Genomic DNA, 18,865 nt, shown 5'->3' with positions numbered 1-18,865 from the left:
TTTACTGAGACTTGTGCAATAAAACTGTTCAGTTTGTAAGCTTGACCGGTAATCTTGCTCGTACAGTTGTGGGTTGTGCGCTGCACATTAATGAGAATATGATTGATCAGGTGAAGGGTAATTCAAATTGATTAAATATTTTAGAGTTAGAAGGCCATTTTTTTCCAGGATGCAGCCACTGCCAAGGTTATGGGCAGTGAAAAGTCACAATCGGGATTATCGCAGCTGGCCCAGGCATGCCAACGAGACCCATTGTAATCAATGGCAGTAAAGACTAAGGCACTTTATTTATGTACACTTGAGGGTTACAAAAAATAGATTAAGGGTTTGTACTTCAAGTAAACACTTCATGTATAAGACGTTTTTAATCAAATTGATGGGTTTATTCTGTAATACTATTATAGATGTGTGTATTTAATGATTTTTTTGTTAAACCATTCTTTTCAATTGTCCGAAGAGAACTCGGGTCGTAACTAGTCCCCTAGTCCTCTCACAAGGACTGTTTATCTGACACCTCACCCAGTCCCGGGCTCCGAGGACTGTTGATCTGGGTTTGCAGCGAGGAGTCGTCAAGGACTCTTGCTACCAGCAGATGGACATCAATCACTTCCAGGAACACTGCGTCACAATGTAGTAACACATAGTGTTACTACATTGTGACGCACCTCATGCTTCTTTATGTAATTGTTATGCCAAATGAAGGCATGATTATTTTAATTCAGACAGTTTATTTTTAGTTTCCTCTTTCTATTATTGTTAAATACCTTAATTGTTATTATAGTAACAGATTTTGTTTTTGCTTACGCATGTTGGATTAATCAATAAACTTGGGAGTACTGAGTGGTAAATCTATCACTCCCCCTGTCAGGTTTGGTTGTGATTTTATTTCTAAGTCTTTGTTATTTTCTAAGATCCTGCTTAAGTCATTAAAGTTTTGGTTTGAGCACCATCTCCCTTGTCCGCGCCAACTGTAAGGCTTCTATTATTTCAGATGTTACTGCATGTATTCTGTCCCACACTTCACAATAAGTGGTAGTAAGTGTTCTGTTGTGTAATACCAATCGCGGCTAAGCCTTTAAGTGGACATTTGTCAGAGTAATAATTTCAACCCCAGACAATTGACTGATGACACGCTTCAATGATGTAATGTCATTTTTAGTTGCCGTTGTCATGGCTTTTCCATCTTGAAATCCATGTAAACTCATTTGTCACAAATGAAGAAAAGTGTACGGTTTCTCACGTGTATAGCCACGTTTTGTTTTTGTGTGCAGATGGGACGGATAAATCGTCTCGCTCTTCAATCAATATCTACGTCTGCTTGGTGGAATATAAGGTGGGTGACGCGGAATTTTGAAATAGAGGGGCAAGGACAAAGGAAGTTGCTATTAAGGGCATGAAATAAACATTTAAGCTATACTATTCACATAATAAATCAATTCCGGGCGTACGTGGGTTCCCTCTGGGTACTCTGGTTTCCTCCCACATTCAAAAAACATGAATGGTAGGCTGATTGGACACTGAATTGTCCTTGGTATGGATGTGAGGATTCATGGTTGTCATCTCCTTGTGCCCTACGATTGGCCGGCCACCAGTTCAGAGTGTCCCCCGCCTCTGGCCCGAAGTCAGCTGGGATAGACCCCAGCACCCTCTGTTACCCTAGCCTCACTTGTGGTTCAGAAAATGAAACTTCTGTGTTAGTGTTAGTGTGTTAGTGTTAGTGTTCTTGACCTTTACACAATACGGAAAAATGGCTGTTGTGGTTTAACAGCATTGTAGACATGTTATAATTTAATTGTAAAGTGTGTAATGATCTGAATATGCTGCAAAAAGGAGCCTTTTTTAACTATGTATTGAGCAGGGGTGATCAACACGTCAATCATGATTGACCAGTCGATTGCCAAGGTATTATTAGTATATCAAATGAGAGTAAGATTTGATCCAGTCTATTTGTCTCTTTTAGGCCAAAACAAAATCTTTTTAGAGGTCTCATCATTGGGATGTAAGAGGACAAGCCAGTTTTGAGCTAGCTAGGTGGATGTTAACTTTAAGGTTATTTAGTCAAAAAACACAAGTTGGGCTTCGTTGTCACAATATCAACAGTTCTGTACTCACTTTTTTTTTTAAATATACCCCTGGGGGAGAACATGTAAACTCCACACAGGTGGACTTTGACCTAGTTCACCACTGTGAGGCTGACGCACTAACCACTCACCCGCCAGGCCGCCCACTAGAGAAGTGCATATTTAAAAATAATAAAAATAATAATAATAAAAATAAAATCAATCACAAGCACAGCACCCTCTTGTGGTCTAGTGTGACATCTGGCACATGTGCCCACAAACCTCATTCTCCCCTAACACTACAGTGGCACACTAACTCCAATTATGCCCTACGGCTGACTGACAACCAGCCTCAGGTGTATTCTGGCTTTACGCAAATTTAGCTGGGGTTTGCTCCAGAGACCCCCACAACCCTAACAAGGATGAACAGTAAGTAAGATATATGAACAAAAAAAGTCTTGGAACCAATTAATTTCGTAAGTAGAGGTATGACTGTAATCAGAAAGGTAATTCCACTTCAGCTTGATGCAGAAATGTTTGAGGGATGTTATCGTGACCTAAATGTGATGTTACTGAAATCAGATCCTTCCTCCCATCAGCTGTCAGGCCCTTTAACCAAAAATGTCTGTGGGTTAGGACCTACCAAATTCTTATGCACGCGTATGTTTATGTATATATGTGCTTCTATATATGTATGTATATATATGTATGTGTGTGTGTGTGTGTGTGTGTGTGTGTGTGTGTGTGTATATATATATATATATATATATATATATATATATATATATATATATATATATATATATATATATATATATATATATATATATATATATATATATATATATATATATATATATATATATATATATATATATATATATATATATATATATATATATATATATATATATATATATATATATATATATATATATATATATATATATATATATATATATATATATATATATATATATATATATATATATATATATATATATATATATATATATATATATATATATATATATATATATATATATATATATATATATATATATATATATATATATATATATATATATATATATATATATATATATATATATATATATATATATATATATATATATATATATATATATATATATATATATATATATATATATATATATATATATATATATATATATATATATATATATATATATATATATATATATATATATATATATATATATATATATATATATATATATATATATATATATATATATATATATATATATATATATATATATATATATATATATATATATATATATATATATATATATATATATATATATATATATATATATATATATATATATATATATATATATATATATATATATATATATATATATATATATATATATATATATATATATATATATATATATATATATATATATATATATATATATATATATATATATATATATATATATATATATATATATATATATATATATATATATATATATATATATATATATATATATATATATATATATATATATATATATATATATATATATATATATATATATATATATATATATATATATATATATATATATATATATATATATATATATATATATATATATATATATATATATCTCAGCAACATGGTTACATATTTATTCATGTATTTATTTATTAACTTATCACCTATCTATTTATGTCTAAAATGCCTTTCCTATTTCAGCATCCTCACTCTCTTGCTACTGCGACAAAGAAATTTCCCAAATACGGGATGAATAAAGTTATCCAATTGAAATCTAATTGCTGATATGCTAAAATAACATTACAGTAGAGGGACTAGCTTGTAGATCTGAAACCACTGTGGTAAGAGGAGAATAAAAAAAAATAACACAAACTCTGCCAACAAAATATACTTTAATTGATTGTTAAAAAGAAGTAAGGCGAGAATGATAATGAATACATTTAGAAGATTGCTAACTTGGAACAGGTCCCTGTGAAGTTTCAGACAATCACTTTGCAGAAAAGATTGGACAATAAAGTGGCCAGACGAAGTACTCAGTATTGAATCGATGAAATTCTTTGACTTTTTTGACCATATTTAGAAAACCTATTGCTTGGAATACACCACAATTCACATCTCTCCCTGCATATATTGTGCATAGCTAAGTTATGTTGGCCATTACCATTTTTTATTTTTATTTTGTATTTTTAAATAGAAATAGCCCAAAGCCATTGTCACATTTCATTCATACTAAATTATTATTTTTTTTAATTTACAAACATACACTGTGAATTGTAAAGGCTGAGGCAATTAAATAAATACTGAAACGGCTAGACTGGAGCCGGAAACCAATACTTAAATTGTTAAATACAAAACAAAGAAATCATTGCAATGTCAGTTACAGAGGCCAGAAAAAAAATTGTTAGACCACCATCAAAGAGGTATAAAAGCCCATTCAAATAAAAATAGTAAATATTCTGCAGGTTTTTTTTTCAATTGCTGTAAAATATGTAGAAGTTTGAGATTGATCCACTCCATCAGCGTCAACATCAGAATCAAAACATAAGCATTTTCTGCCTCAACTCCAGAAAATCAATCTAACTGTACGTACACCAAGATTTTTGCAAGTTTACATTCAGAGGCTGATGATATTTATTTACGGTGCAACATTCTCATGTCACGCGATTGTTATTTCAGCAAGTGGCAAGCTTTTATTAATAATCCTTTGGTAGCAAAAGTAACATTCTTTCAAGACAAAACTTATTGCAGACTGTAAAAAGCAAGTGGCAGCTGGAGGACTATTAGAATGATTTTAAAAGTCTCAGCATGGTGAACAAACTAACTGAAGAAGGGCGAAAAATGTATACATTGTTTTTCCAAAACAAAAAACAAATGATAATTTATACAGAATTGTCTTTTCATGAGTTAAGGTCAAAGCTGAGCTGCAAAGTACACAAACTAAACTAAAAATAGTCTTACTTCCATCATGTATTTAAAAAAAAAAGTGTAACTAAAATAACGAAAAACTAAAACAAGACAGAACACAAAGTTGTCTCACATTGGTAAAATTCTTCATAAAAAATTGCTCACTCCGCACACTTTTTTTCATATTTCTAGATATTTTCCAGCTGTCAGAATTCGAAATTATTAAGAAACTTGTGCACAACAGTGAATTTGTCTTTCGTAATTTACTGTATTTGGTTAGGCTCCTCCTTAGCACAAGTCTGTATGCAACATTCTCGTTTATTTGTCAAAAGAGGTTTCAGTTTGATGTTTATGTCACACCAAAGGCACAAACTGGGGATACCTGTATACTGTATTGCATGTTTTTATAGATATATATTCTATTAAAAAGCTTTACCTGTTTCTTTATGAGTTTATGAATGTGAAGTAAAACAGTTCAAGAAATAAATAACATTTGACTATTAAAATGTTGGGCCAAAAAAAAAAAAAAAACAAAGCACGAGAAATAATAACATGTTAATGTTTGGTTTTAAAAACAAAGTGCTTACGGCAGGCCTGAGGGGTCCGAGATCAGAGTTCATTCTCCGTTATCTAAGACCTGCCAGACGATGAGGTGGCTGCGCTCAGCTATTGACTGGGACGACGGAAGTTTTAAAGGTGCATCTTCGCCTTCAGTCGCTTCACCCTCCTCATCCCCTGGAGAAACAAAAAGATGTGGGATATACCATATCACATTGTTTCCCAACCATTTTTGAACTGTTGCCCACTTTTTGCATTGCAAAAATGTCATGGCACACCACTAACTGAAAATCTTCTAATTTAAAACACAATTTTTACAATACAAAGTCATTCTCATCAAAGTTTTAGCCCCAAGAATCAAAGAAACACAAAATAAGTATTTCAATAACTACCATATTTTTCAGACCCTAGTATATATCCACTGTAACCCGTGAGTACATTAGAATAGCTCAGGCACGTCTTGTCAGAAAAAAAGAGATAAAAAAGTTTTGTTCTCATTGTAAATGAATTTATCGCTATGTCCCAATAAACTACTAGCAAGGCAGCAAACTCACCCATCCTGAAGTCAATGTAACCTTCTCCACCACTCATCACCAACATTGTCTTGGTTCCAATATTTGGTGGGGCTTCAGAGTTTCTGTCCCCTGATGAATCTCCACAGCTAGATGTTGATGGAAGGGTATGACCTGAAACACCAACACACAACTTTCTGTACAATCACACTTCCAATGAACTTGGGATCTCGCGTTAAACATAAATAAAGATATCGACTAGTGCTGGAACATAAAAGTATACAACGTAAATAGATACAACACAGTTGTATCGCTGGGGGTGGAACAGATACAGGATATTGGATTGGAAAAAATGTTTTATTGGTTCTAATTGGCCGTATATTAACAAAGTAACACATAACTAGTGGTTTAAGATTACTAAAATGTGTTTAATAGTATTAAAATCATACAGATTTCGAAAGGGGGGGGGGGGGGGGGACGGGCAGAGAGAAAGGGGGGCTCGTACGACCCGATTGTAACAAACAAATTTAAATGAACATGGATTACGATGCAGACACACTCAAAAATAAGTTTAACCGAACCTAACACTAAACTTAATTCTAATTTTGCTTGACAATTTGATACCTTTCTTCTCTCGGGTTGGCTCTTTTTGCCCCGCCCCCATTCTGACTTGCAGTCAATAGAGGGTTGTTTGAATTTGTATTCCCTTCAAAATATTCCCAAAATGATGCACACAAATGTCCTCACAATAGGATAACGCGCGACTACTTGCCAACGAGAAGTAGTCTTGTATTAGCGATCTCTCTGCCAACGGGAGCTGACAGGCCAACGGGAAAAAAATATTGCGTCCGCTGTCTGCTCATATATCAAAATTTGTCTCGTATCTCAAGATAAATATTTGCCCGAAATTTTACTCGTATCTCGAATTGCTCGTCTGTCGGGCCACTCGTATGTTGAGGTACCACTGTACATACATATACATATCCATAAACATACATACATACACACATTTAGCCACATTAAAAGCTTGTTGGCACTTTGTTTACCTGGTACAGCAGTGAAGAACTTAACGGCATCACGATGTCCATGGAAACAGAGCTGGGCATGGGCCATGGAGCAGTATGGAACAAATGTCCCTGCTGCTACTTTGTCACTGTTCTCATCGCCGTAGACGCGAATTGCACTTCCTGGTTGGGCACTATCTCCCTTGGTTAGCATGGTACCTTGATAAAAAAAAAAATCATCATTAATTTAGACAGTTGAGAAAGTTCAAATGTTCTTTTAAGTGTCCCATCACACCCTTTATCAAGATAGTATGTCATAATAATAGTAGTAGTAGGTTATGTCTTCCAAGCTAATAGCTAAGCTTTCATTCCAACTATGACACAGACATTCCGAGATGCATATATCTTGAAAATGTGCTTTGTGTTCTCACACAAGGTTTTTATAGTGTAGCTGTACATGTCTGTAAAAATATAAAATAATCATACATAAACTAGATGGAGCTGTGCTAAAAGGAATTTTATAAAGATTACCGTATTTTCACGCACTTAAGTCTTAAATTTTCTCCAAAATAGACAGTGCGCCTTATAATCCAGTGTGCCTTATATATGAGAAAAAAAATGAAAACCAAAAACGAAAAACCACCACTGTCGGATATTAAAAAAACACAAACGCCTGAACTGAAACAACACTGTTAAATATGCAGATGCCATCTTAGTTTACAAAATCTTCCATCATATAGCTCCTCCCCCACTGCAAGATTTTATACAAAAAAATCCAAAACATCAACAATGGCTGGTTACTGTGTAGTGAAAGCTTCATACCTGGAAGTCAACAATAATTACTGTATTTTCACGACTATAAGACGCACTTAAAAGTCTTAAATTTTCTCCAAAATAGACAGTGCGCCTTATATATGGAAAACATGTCATTCATTGAGGGTGCACCTTATAATGCGGTGCGCCTTATAGTCGTGAAAATACGGTAAACAATATTGATTCATATATAAGGAGCACCGGATTATAAGCCACACTGCGTTTTGAGAAAATTGAAGTCGTTTAGTTGCGCCCTATAGACCAGAAAATAAAGTAAAATTTTCCCAGTAAACTGGACTTGATTATTTGGTCTGGACGAGAACCTTAACATATTGACCGTGGCCCATGAGAGAAAATTTTAACAGCTATGGTAAACATACATAATTGAAGTCTGACCAACGTCCCTTATTAACTTGGACCGAAAACAGTTCATCCCTCAAAGAAGAAAAGGCTATGAAATGTATAGTGTTTTATTAAACATAGAAATCAAACACTGTCAAGTAGGAATCTAAAGACTGTATTTTTATCATTTTTTTCAAATGAGCTTAGATAGGTCAGAAAATCTTTAAATTAAATACTTACTCTCTGACAGAGGGATGGAAATAATCACTCCATTGCCGGTACCGACCCAAAGACGATTGCAAGACACCATGAGAGCTGTGATGCGCACAAATGAGAAGCCCAGTTTCCCGGTACCTAACAAAGTGTGAAAATTATCGTATTAAAAGGCAACTGTGACTGTGAACCCAGGTCAGATAGTGGATACATAGACCATTTAACCAACCCAACATCTTGCTGACATAAGGCTCAATATCCACATCCTGTAGGTGCTGGAAAGTGTGGGCGTGAAAGAGCCTAAGTGTAGAGTCCAGTCTTATGGACACCCAGATACCATCACCATCCCATGCCAACTGACGCACCTGGCTCTCTTTGCGAGGGTGTGCGTCAAATGATTTCTGCATGGTAAGATAAACATATATTTTGGAATTATCAATTTTGGGATCTCACGACCCTTGTGAGGATAAGCAGTATGGTAAATGAACGAATGAATATTTTATGAGCTTGATTAATTTAATCAAATCCTTCTGCTAAAAAAACGATTCAATGCTGGTAGGTAATTCACGTAAAGACTTTCAAACACTCAAAATTAGACTTTTTTTTACCTCTATCTTCATAGCTTTGGGGTGCACCACATAGATCTTGTTCTTGAAACCACACCACACCTTATCATGCACTATAGTCATGCAGCGGACTGAGTGGTTGGGTTTCCCTAAATCGAGTAAGTGGTAGTTGGTCAGATCCCATTGTCCATCTAAAAAAAAAAGAAAGGAAGAAAAACAGTGTTACTTTATGTAGATAATAACAGTGAAAGTTTATATCCGCTCACCAACTCCACGGTGAAAGATGGCCAACGTTCCATCAGAGAGTCCGACCAGAACACGACCTTTTACATGTCTATGGCAGAAACAACATATCAAAAAGTCTCTGTGGCAGAGCTTTCCAGGTAAAAGAGCAAATATCAAAATTAACTTACACTATGCCAAGCACTGAGTCTTTCAGCTTTATAGAATGGAGACACTTCTTCCACTGAGCCACAGATGAATGGACATACACACTGGGGAAATACAATGATCTCACTGATTAAATTTCTATTCACAAAACGGAATATTAATGTGTATGTATGTGTGTGTATATATATATATGTGTGTATATATGTGTGTGTATACATGTGTATATACGTGTGTATACATGTGTGTGTATATACGTGTGTGTATACATGTGTGTGTAAACATGTGTATATACGTGTGTGTATATACGTGTGTGTATATACGTGTGTGTATATACGTGTGTGTATATACGTGTGTGTATATACGTGTATATATGTGTGTATATACGTGTGTAGTAAGTATGTGTATATGTGTATATGTGTATGTGAATATATGTGTATATCTGTGTATATGTGAATATATGTGCATGTGAATATATGTGTATATGTGAATATATGTGTATATCTGTGTATATGTGTATATGTGTGTATGTGAATATATGTGTATGTGAATATATGTGTATATCTGTGTATATGTGTGTGTATGTGTATATGTGAATATAAGTGTATATGTGTGTATATGTGTATATGTGAATATAAGTGTATATCTGTGTGTGTGTATATGTATATGTGTGTGTGTATATGTGTGTATATGTATATATGTGTGTGTGTATATGTATATGTGTATATGTATATATGTGTGTGTGTGTGTGTGTATGTGTATATATATATATATATATATATATATATATATATATATATATATATATATATATATATATATATATATATATATATATATATATACACACACACACACACAAATTTCACCAACACGCTTCTTTATTTATTTATTTCTAAAATGTCTTTTCCTGTGTCTTTATTCTCACCATCATGCTACTGTGACAGTAAAATTTCCGGAATACCGGATGAATAAAGTTATCTAATCTAATGAGAAATTAAAAACAAAAACATATATATTCACCATCCATTCTGTGCTCCAAGCCACATTGTGGGGAGAACGCTACTCATCTTCTGTGCCTCTTCTCTTATCAAATTCTGCTCTTCAGCAGTAGAGTTAGAATTCACACCATCTTTCTCCAGTTCACACTCTCTAAGAATATCAGAAATACCAATCACAAACACTGTCAAAAATCATGGAGTTCTGGTGGTCTCTGCTTTTGACGGCATCACGGAAGGGAATTCAGCAAAATTGTGTATTGCAGCGTCTGCCTCTTTGAATCAATTGCACACATCAAGAATGGCATATGCACATAGATAAGTATTGGGGACTTGGATATGGATAGCCTCACTGAGAAATCAATGCCAAGGTACGAAATGGAAATGAGCTCTCCGGTATGGTACATATGCTCTCGTTGACGATAACTAAAGGATTTCGTTGGTGAACATTATTCATGACGATTATGAGTTATAGCATGTTTGGATGACTGTAACATAACGATATGATTAACGTTAACATTACGATATGATGAATGTTGACATTTTTATGAACATTTTTTATTTCAATACTGCGATGTACTGAAGCCACAAACCAAAAAGTGGCGAAGAATGTCATGAGCGGTCGTGGTGGCACATAAATCACATCCATGTATAGCATTATAAAAAAAATTGTAAAATTTCTCCTGAATTAAAAACAATTAATCACAATATGCATTTTAAAGTGGATAGCGCTAATTTGACAGAGCACAGGAATTGTTCTTTATTTTTAAATTACTGCTTCCTTTCAGTGGATGCCAGAATGTTTCATAATGGGACTTATGATAAGCCTCATAATAAATACTGTAAAAGTACTGTCAATTATAATGAAGCACATTCATTAAATTCTTTATAAAAATGGGGCAGCAGATTTACTGTTTATCACTTTAATAATCAAGTTCCATTCAATTTTGTGCTTTATTGATACATCCGCAAAGCAGATTAAGAGTGGTACAATTCCATTAGGGACAATCACTGCAGTTGTTGGTATTCGCACTAAAATTGATCATTTTCATCATGTAAATCCAATTGTGGGTCATGCATTTCGGCAGTGCTCCGTCTGAATCAATTTAACCCTCAATAACTACATCTTATGCCTATAAAATCTATTTCAGCAACAGCTGCGACACATACAGAAAACAAATAATAACCCATGAAATAGCATTATTTAGGAATAAACCCACCTTGTGGTAAAATTACTTTCCATACCAAAACTACTGTCATAGAGAATATCCATGCGTTGCAGTCTTTTCCCAAAATGAAAGTTTCTGCTCCCCCCAAAATAACATAACCTATGAGTCTTTTTAAAATTTCCCTCCTTTTCTTTACCTGTGAGCCAAGAATATGTCTCACCAACACTTATTCTATGGGTTGGTTACTTCGCAACATTTTTCATGGGCTGAAGCTCCTGCCCTATTTTCCTGACAGCTTGCTACACATGTTCAATGTTGACATGATCGGCAAACTTCACCTCTCGGTGTTCAAACAAAATGCCCTGTTGGTCACGTCCGACAACAAAGACACCACCTAGCACAAAACCCTCTCCCAAGATGTTCCCCTTGAACCTCTTTCCGAAGACTCAGAGGCCATACCGCTACATTCCTGTACGGAGAAACGCCAGGAGGTCTAGACGTCGTTCACGTGGCCCTTAAAAAATCACTGCTTTAAATATGAAAGCACAATCTAGAGGCAGTGCAACCAGGGAAAAACCAATCAAAGTAAGATGAGACATAATTCGGAATTATTTAATACTCATTAAAGGACATATAATAGAATTAGTCTAATGATTCAGATATTTTTTTAGGCCAGTAGAGAAGGCCTTGCTCTGACATAACTCTCGACATAAACTATCAGAGGCGATGGGCGGACTTTTACATCACTTCTACATTTTATATTTACTTAAACACATTCTAAACTAGTCATCAGATTACCTTTGAGAGTAGTTAGCGGAAGTTTCTGCTGTTTGCTGTAGCCCCAATGGATCAGTGAAGACATGCTCACTGTATAATCCTTTATCATTAGCTGACCCTCCACTCTCCTCAGTGGCCTCTACAACCAATCACACGGTTAGTCTAGGGGAGTGTGTAAAGGAAAAGTTAAATTTTCTTACCCGTTTCTCCATTTTCTTTCTCTGCACTAACTGCTGTCTGAGGAATGGCCGTTGCCCCTTCAGTTGTACAGCCTACCACAGTAATGCCTCCAAGCACACTGTCACTGACTGCTGTACTACTACTTCTGTCAGACAAACAGGCCTTTTCGACTGTTGCAGACTCTGAACTCAAGGTTTGTTCCTCCCCTGCTGGATAATCTGTCTCTCGTGCACCTGAAAAATAAAGCATAGTACTATTGACCTCTCTTTATAACAGTCACTTAAAAGCCCCTTATCAGAGATTTTTTACAGACCAATTAAATGATAGAAGCTTCTCAAAAAGGATTCAAAGATAATCAATCAAAACTCAGATCCAGAAGTATAAAATAATGTATGCATCGTTGCCATCAGCTTTCTTAAAATATGACACCAAAAGGAGGAGAGGGGCAGCGGAGGGCATGTCTTGTCGCAAAAAGCTGACGACTTCTAATTGGTTTTATCATGGAATGTAATATTAAAAGTGGGTCCCGAAAACATGAGATCGCACCGAACAATTTCAAACCACATTATAACGGCCCCAGTGACTCATAAAAGGAGAGATGATTTGAAAGGCTTTCACAGTGTAAAAGAAATCTCCACAGACCTGGTACACTAGTGATGCAGAGAACATGTGCATTGCACACGTAAAAGCTGTCCAGAATTACTCCAGGCTGGTTGGCTTCAATGACAACAGCTTTAGTTGTCGACTGGGTGCTGGTACAAATCCACACTAATGATGACAGCTCATCCTGTTGTCGTAGTTCTTTTTGCTGTTCCTTTGAGTAAAAAAAAAAAGCAAAAGAGGTATGGATATTTCCGTTGAATTGTTCTTATTTTCTTAGTTTGTTGGACAGCAGTAAATAAAATGCAACTACAAGTGACCTTGAGTTCTTGATCCAATTTTTCAAGGCTGCTCTGTGATCCAATTTTCTTTTTGGGGCTTTCTGGTCCTGGCACATTGCTGTAAAACACACTGGCGCCTACAATGGAACCCCCATCTCTGGTTTTACCTCCAGATAAGTGCACACCAGCAGCACACCACAGCTGAAGCACAGACACAGAAGTTCACCAGGTCTGATCAAGACAATTGTATTATTATTTTGGGCAGTGATCTGTTAGAAGAGTGTTTTTTTCCCTTTAAACCACCATTTCAGTACAGTGTTCCCTCGGTTATCGCGGTTAATGGGGACAGGGACCACCCGCGATAAGTGAATTTCCGCGAAGTAGGGATTCCCCTTCAAAAATGCTTAATTTGAATTTAAATCCCCCCAATTTTTTTAAAAAAATGTTTTACCCCCCTGTATACAGTACACCATATATAATACGGGCAGAGAGAGTGAAATTCATGTTATAACAAAAAAAAAAACTGTAAAATATGTTGTTTTAATGTAATATTTGTATTTTTTGTTTTCCAAAAAAAATCCGCAAAGCTCTGAGTCCGCGGTAGCTGAACCGCGAAGTCGCGGGGGAACACTGTATACAACATCATTCATATAGTAGATTTGGACTGCACTTTTATAGTTTGGTTGGGCCTGTGATTTATACTGAGGTGCAAGTTGTGTCATTTAACATTTTGGAATTTTACATTAACTTGAATTTTTTAATTGATACTTGCTCAACTAAGAAGTAAACATCACACACCCGAAAACCAGCGACGACAGAGCCCTTTTGGCTTGTGATTAAGAAGCAATAAGCAATAGAGAGCATGAAGACTATGTAGTCATGTTTCTAATACATATATTTTTGTAAACCTATACCATAACACATACAAAACGTTATCCATTTGAAGTTGGCCGATCTAATTTATGAAGTTCTACGTACTGACACGAGACTATTTCCTTACAGTTGTACCTCTACTTTTTCACAAGTTGAAAATTTTGTAAGTAGAGCAGTTATTTTGATGTAATTTTTCTAATTTGTTTCATGGTCCTCACAAAACTACTACTAAACCCTTAAAAATTTAATAGTGTCCGAATTTGGTAGAAAAGGTGTGAAGACAAAAATGAGAGAAAATGATCATAGAATTATTTAATAAATCATTAAAATGAATAAACATGCAAAATATATTTGTGTTTAAGCGCAAGTGTTAGGAAGCTAATGTTAGGCAACAGAGGCAGAGAGCACAGATGAAGACATCTAATAAACATAAAATTAAGAATTCAAAACAATACTACATTGAACTTTTAATATTTTTCATTGGCATTTTATGATTCTTGGCATCTAATTTTTCAAACATCATTAAAAGTCGTCAAAGGGAATTGTTTTTATCAAAACGTCTGTCAACAAGCACCACCGAAGGGGAACTTAAATCCAAACAGGTAAGAAGCAGTGGCGATAAATAAAACGGGTGAAAAATTAGATGGAAAAAAATCATAGAAGGCTAATGAAAAAGATTAAAATTAAATGTAATGTCTTGAATTCTTAATTTCATACCTCTGTTGCCTAATGAGAGCTTCCGCTTGTTCAAACATTTCCTAGTTGTACTCCTCACGTGACTTCCTTTTTGAATTTGTCTAAGTGCAGGCAACAGTCTTTAGGAATGTGCAATAGTATCTCAAAAATACCACCTGAGAAGATTTTTCTTTAGATTTTGTCCCTTCAAAGTAACACATTTCTACTCCCTATTAAAGGCATGAATATGGAGGTGAAAATTGTGAACCAGCGGCGTCTTACACGAGAGAAATTGTAAAATTCAACGATTTTAAGGCAATTTTAAAGGTACGGCTTATACGTGGAGTCAGTCGGCTAATATGCGACAAAATACGGGACATAAAACACGGATATGTGTCAAGAACTATGCATTGATTATTTTATAGCCAATTTAAAGGTGTAAGTAAAAAGGTGGTTGGAAGGGGAGTGATTTTGACAGGGAACAGGATGGAACTAGGAGTCATTCTACAGGAGTAGGACAGGATTTACTTTTGGACTTGCGCAGTAAATTCATGAGCAGTTGAAAAACTAAGGGAACATACCTTCATCGAGGCATTTTTCTCATCCAGGGGTCTAAGAAAGACTGGAACTGGTAGGTTCTTCACCTTTTCTTGACTAGTATTATTCTGAGAGAAGAAAATTACAATTCAACATACTGCCAAAGGTTTACTCTTGACAGATCAGATTAGGCACTTTCACCAAACACATAACAATGTGGCAAATGTCACCATGAAGAGAAGTCTTAGAGAAGTTAGAGAAGTAGAGTTAGAGAAATCTTAACATTTTAGGACTAGTTTTTAGCTAAAAGAACCAACAACATTTTTCAAGAAAAGTAGACTTCAGATCAAATGGCAGGTTCGGGGTCTACTGTAGCATCAATGAATGATGTGAGTAACTTTTCTTCTTACTTTTTGCTTCTTAGGCAGACTCCAGCCATAAGCCTGTACTCTGCCCTCCTCCTCTTTCTGGACATGGGCTTTAACCTGCTGGTATTGTGCTCGCTTCTGTTCTCGCCTGGACACCACATTATCCACTGCCGATCTGTGGTAGATGTCATCAACTCTCTTACAAATGTGTCTTTCATTCAATTAGGATTATAGGAAATTAATTGACTCCTATGTGTTTTAGCTTGGTTATGTTTAGCCTATGAGGAGAGAAATAATGACTACTTCTTGTAAGACTTACTCTTCATTGAGAAAATCAAACGCTTTGCTCTTGTCACTGGGCAGCTGTTGCAAAGTAGTACTCCTTTTCTTGACAGACGGTTGAATCTGCGAGGTGGGTGCATTGTATTTCACGTTGACGGGGGCTTCGGGAGTAGGCTTCTTTGATGCTCCGCTTGATGAACTGAATAAACGGCTAAAACTGGAGGTGTAAGGGCAGGGAGAAGGACAGGGGACGGGATGGGGATGGAAGAGAGCACATAGACAAACATATAGAGGGGTGGACAAAAGCAGTGGCTCCAGCAGAGGGGAGGTTTTAGCATTTAAAGGGTCATGACAAATAATTATCATGCTGGCCTCTACAAAGGTAACATTTAGATGGAAACAATAAGTCATTATACTAGTTTACATTGTATGCTTAGATAAGTGAAACATGCAGGCAGCAAAAAAGAGCATGATAGGTTGCATGGGGGTCAGTATTCTGCATTGATTCGGGACATTAGCAATGGCACAAAGCAACACAAAACACATTCCCCTTACCCACCCTACGTTGTTAGCACCATCGGTTCCCAATTTGTCTGACTTGGAAAAAGCATTCTTTTAACGACCCCCGATGAGTCATCATCACCTTATCGTGGTGGTGGGGTTTGTTTCTCCCAATGATCTTTGGAGCTATGTTGTCTGGGGCCTTGTGCCCCTATTAGTGTTTGTTGAACGGCGGTTTCTCTTGGCCCGACGCGGATGACCGGGCCCCACAATGGAGCCAGCACAACCCAAAGAGACTACGCGTGTTCCCCTTCCCATGGGGTTGTTACACTTTTCCACGCTGGAGTCGTTCATGTTGAGAGACACCAGGTAGGTGTGGGCTTACGTATTGCCCCCCAGCTCAGCCCCTGTATGTTGGGATTCAACCCGGTATATGAGAGGGTAGCATACTTCCGCCTTTGAATGGGAGACGGGACCTGACTGTTGTTTGTGCGTTCGCACCAAACGGCAGTTCCGACTACCCATCCTTTATAAGTCCACGGAAAAGGGTGCTGGAGAGTACTCCTTCATGGGACTCCTGCGTGTTGCTGGGCGACTTCAATGCTCACATGGGCAATGACAGTGAGACTTGGAGGGGAGTGATTGGGAAGAACGGACCCCCTGACTGGAACCCAAGTGCTGTACTATTGTTGAATTTCACCAGGACACCCTAGGCCGTAGCGTGATGATTTGACTTTGTGTCCTGACTTGTGGCCACATATCTTGGACACTTGGGTAAAGATAGGGGCGCATCTGTGAACCAATCACCACCTGGTGCTCCTCCCATTTTGTGATTGTATGCTGGGAAAACCTGGATAACTCCTTTATCAGAAGGAGTTTCAATTACCACCGCCGACAGAGATTATCTCATGTGCGGAAAGAGGCGGGTTACATTGGGTTCCGTGCCTCTATTGCTGAGGTGGCAGACCAAAGCTGCGGCCTCAAGTTGGTCAGGTTGGCGCATGGCTTTGGTGGTCTCAAAGACAAAAACCCAAACTCAAAAATGGGAGGAGTTTGGTGAGAGCGTGGAGAACAACTTCCGTCTGGCTTTAATAGATTTGCTTTGTGAACTTAGAGAAGGCGTTCAACCGTGTTGCCCGGGAGTCATGTGCCTCAGCATTGCATCCCTGCTTTTTGCAGATGATGTGGTTCTGTTGGCCTCATTAAGCTATGATCTCCAACTCTGATTGGAACGATTTGCAACAGTGTGTGAAGCGGTCAGGATGAGAATCAGCACCTCTAAATCTGACCCCATGGTCCTCACTTGGAAAAAGGTGGCATTCCTTCTCTGGGTTAGGGATAAGGTCCTTCCTCAAGTGTTCCAGGCAAGGCCCACTGGGAGGAGGCCATGGGGCAGACCTATCACACACTGGAGAAACTACGCCCTGGAACACCTTGGTTTCCTCCCAGAAGTGCTGGATAAAGTGGCTGGGGAAAGGCAAGTCTGGACTTCCCTACTGAAGCTTTTGCCCCCGCGACCTGACCTCAGATAAGCGGATTAAAATGAGATGAGATTCTTTTAACGAAAGCAGGTAATAATATTAACTGCAACAGCATTGTTGATAGTTTCCCGAGTATCCGCAAGACAGAGGAAGCAGCTGCTGAACACAACACAATGTCTCGACAACTAAACTACATTGATTGTATCCAACTACAACTCAACAGGAAAGGCCTGAACATGCACTTGCCTAACATGCATAAATCCAAACAGAAAGTGATTCTGAAAGGCAATTGGGGAATGTAATATCCTGTTCATTTCAACTATTCAAGTTCAAATTCAAGCAGTGTGTGCTATTATATTAGTGCTGTAAAGCTCAACTGTAGAACCGTAATGCCTGTAATTCTAACTCAGACATTATGATCTACAGCTATCGTCCCAACATACCGCCTACACACAGACATTACATCGGCAGATGATAGAAGAATACAGAACAGGAAGGAGAGATATTGAGATCATGAGAAGTCAATCCCCATCTATGTTACTATGTAGCTTTGCCACAAATCTGTTCTAAATATGGCCATTTTCAAACTTATTCCTGCAACTGCCCAACAAAGGAGCCTGAATCATCCACAGTGACAGATCATTTGACTCATTTTAACAAAGACTTAAAGAACCATTAAACAAGAAAAGGCCTCTGGAGGATGGAGTCTATGATCCAATAAAGGCT

General features: G+C 36.6%; 1 protein-coding gene across 5 annotated transcripts in view; it reads right to left on the bottom strand.

Annotated features, from left to right (window-relative positions):
- Positions 1 to 3,993: 3,993 nt before the first annotated feature.
- The window catches only part of spag9b (sperm associated antigen 9b), a 40,300-nt gene continuing 25,428 nt past the window's right edge, over positions 3,994 to 18,865 (bottom strand). For 4 of the 5 annotated variants that reach the window (XM_077738521.1, XM_077738524.1, XM_077738525.1 and 1 more), the window contains 16 exons: positions 16,195 to 16,374; positions 15,918 to 16,050; positions 15,552 to 15,635; positions 13,462 to 13,623; positions 13,184 to 13,355; positions 12,562 to 12,774; positions 12,383 to 12,500; positions 10,441 to 10,569; positions 9,444 to 9,524; positions 9,297 to 9,364; positions 9,073 to 9,221; positions 8,694 to 8,865; positions 8,492 to 8,605; positions 7,139 to 7,315; positions 6,135 to 6,266; positions 3,994 to 5,757 (listed from right to left, as the gene is read on the bottom strand). In XM_077738521.1, coding sequence (XP_077594647.1) covers positions 5,639 to 5,757; positions 6,135 to 6,266; positions 7,139 to 7,315; positions 8,492 to 8,605; positions 8,694 to 8,865; positions 9,073 to 9,221; positions 9,297 to 9,364; positions 9,444 to 9,524; positions 10,441 to 10,569; positions 12,383 to 12,500; positions 12,562 to 12,774; positions 13,184 to 13,355; positions 13,462 to 13,623; positions 15,552 to 15,635; positions 15,918 to 16,050; positions 16,195 to 16,374 — 2,203 coding nt within the window. In that variant the 3' untranslated portion in view covers positions 3,994 to 5,638. The remainder of the gene's footprint in view (positions 5,758 to 6,134; positions 6,267 to 7,138; positions 7,316 to 8,491; positions 8,606 to 8,693; positions 8,866 to 9,072; positions 9,222 to 9,296; positions 9,365 to 9,443; positions 9,525 to 10,440; positions 10,570 to 12,382; positions 12,501 to 12,561; positions 12,775 to 13,183; positions 13,356 to 13,461; positions 13,624 to 15,551; positions 15,636 to 15,917; positions 16,051 to 16,194; positions 16,375 to 18,865) is intronic. The other variant, XM_077738523.1, reaches the window with a different exon arrangement.

This window comes from Stigmatopora nigra, chromosome 18, assembly GCF_051989575.1.
Source record: "Stigmatopora nigra isolate UIUO_SnigA chromosome 18, RoL_Snig_1.1, whole genome shotgun sequence".
Classification (NCBI taxonomy): domain Eukaryota; kingdom Metazoa; phylum Chordata; class Actinopteri; order Syngnathiformes; family Syngnathidae; genus Stigmatopora; species Stigmatopora nigra.
Note: the sequence above shows the minus strand (reverse complement) of the source record. Positions and strands in the feature narration are given on the sequence as shown.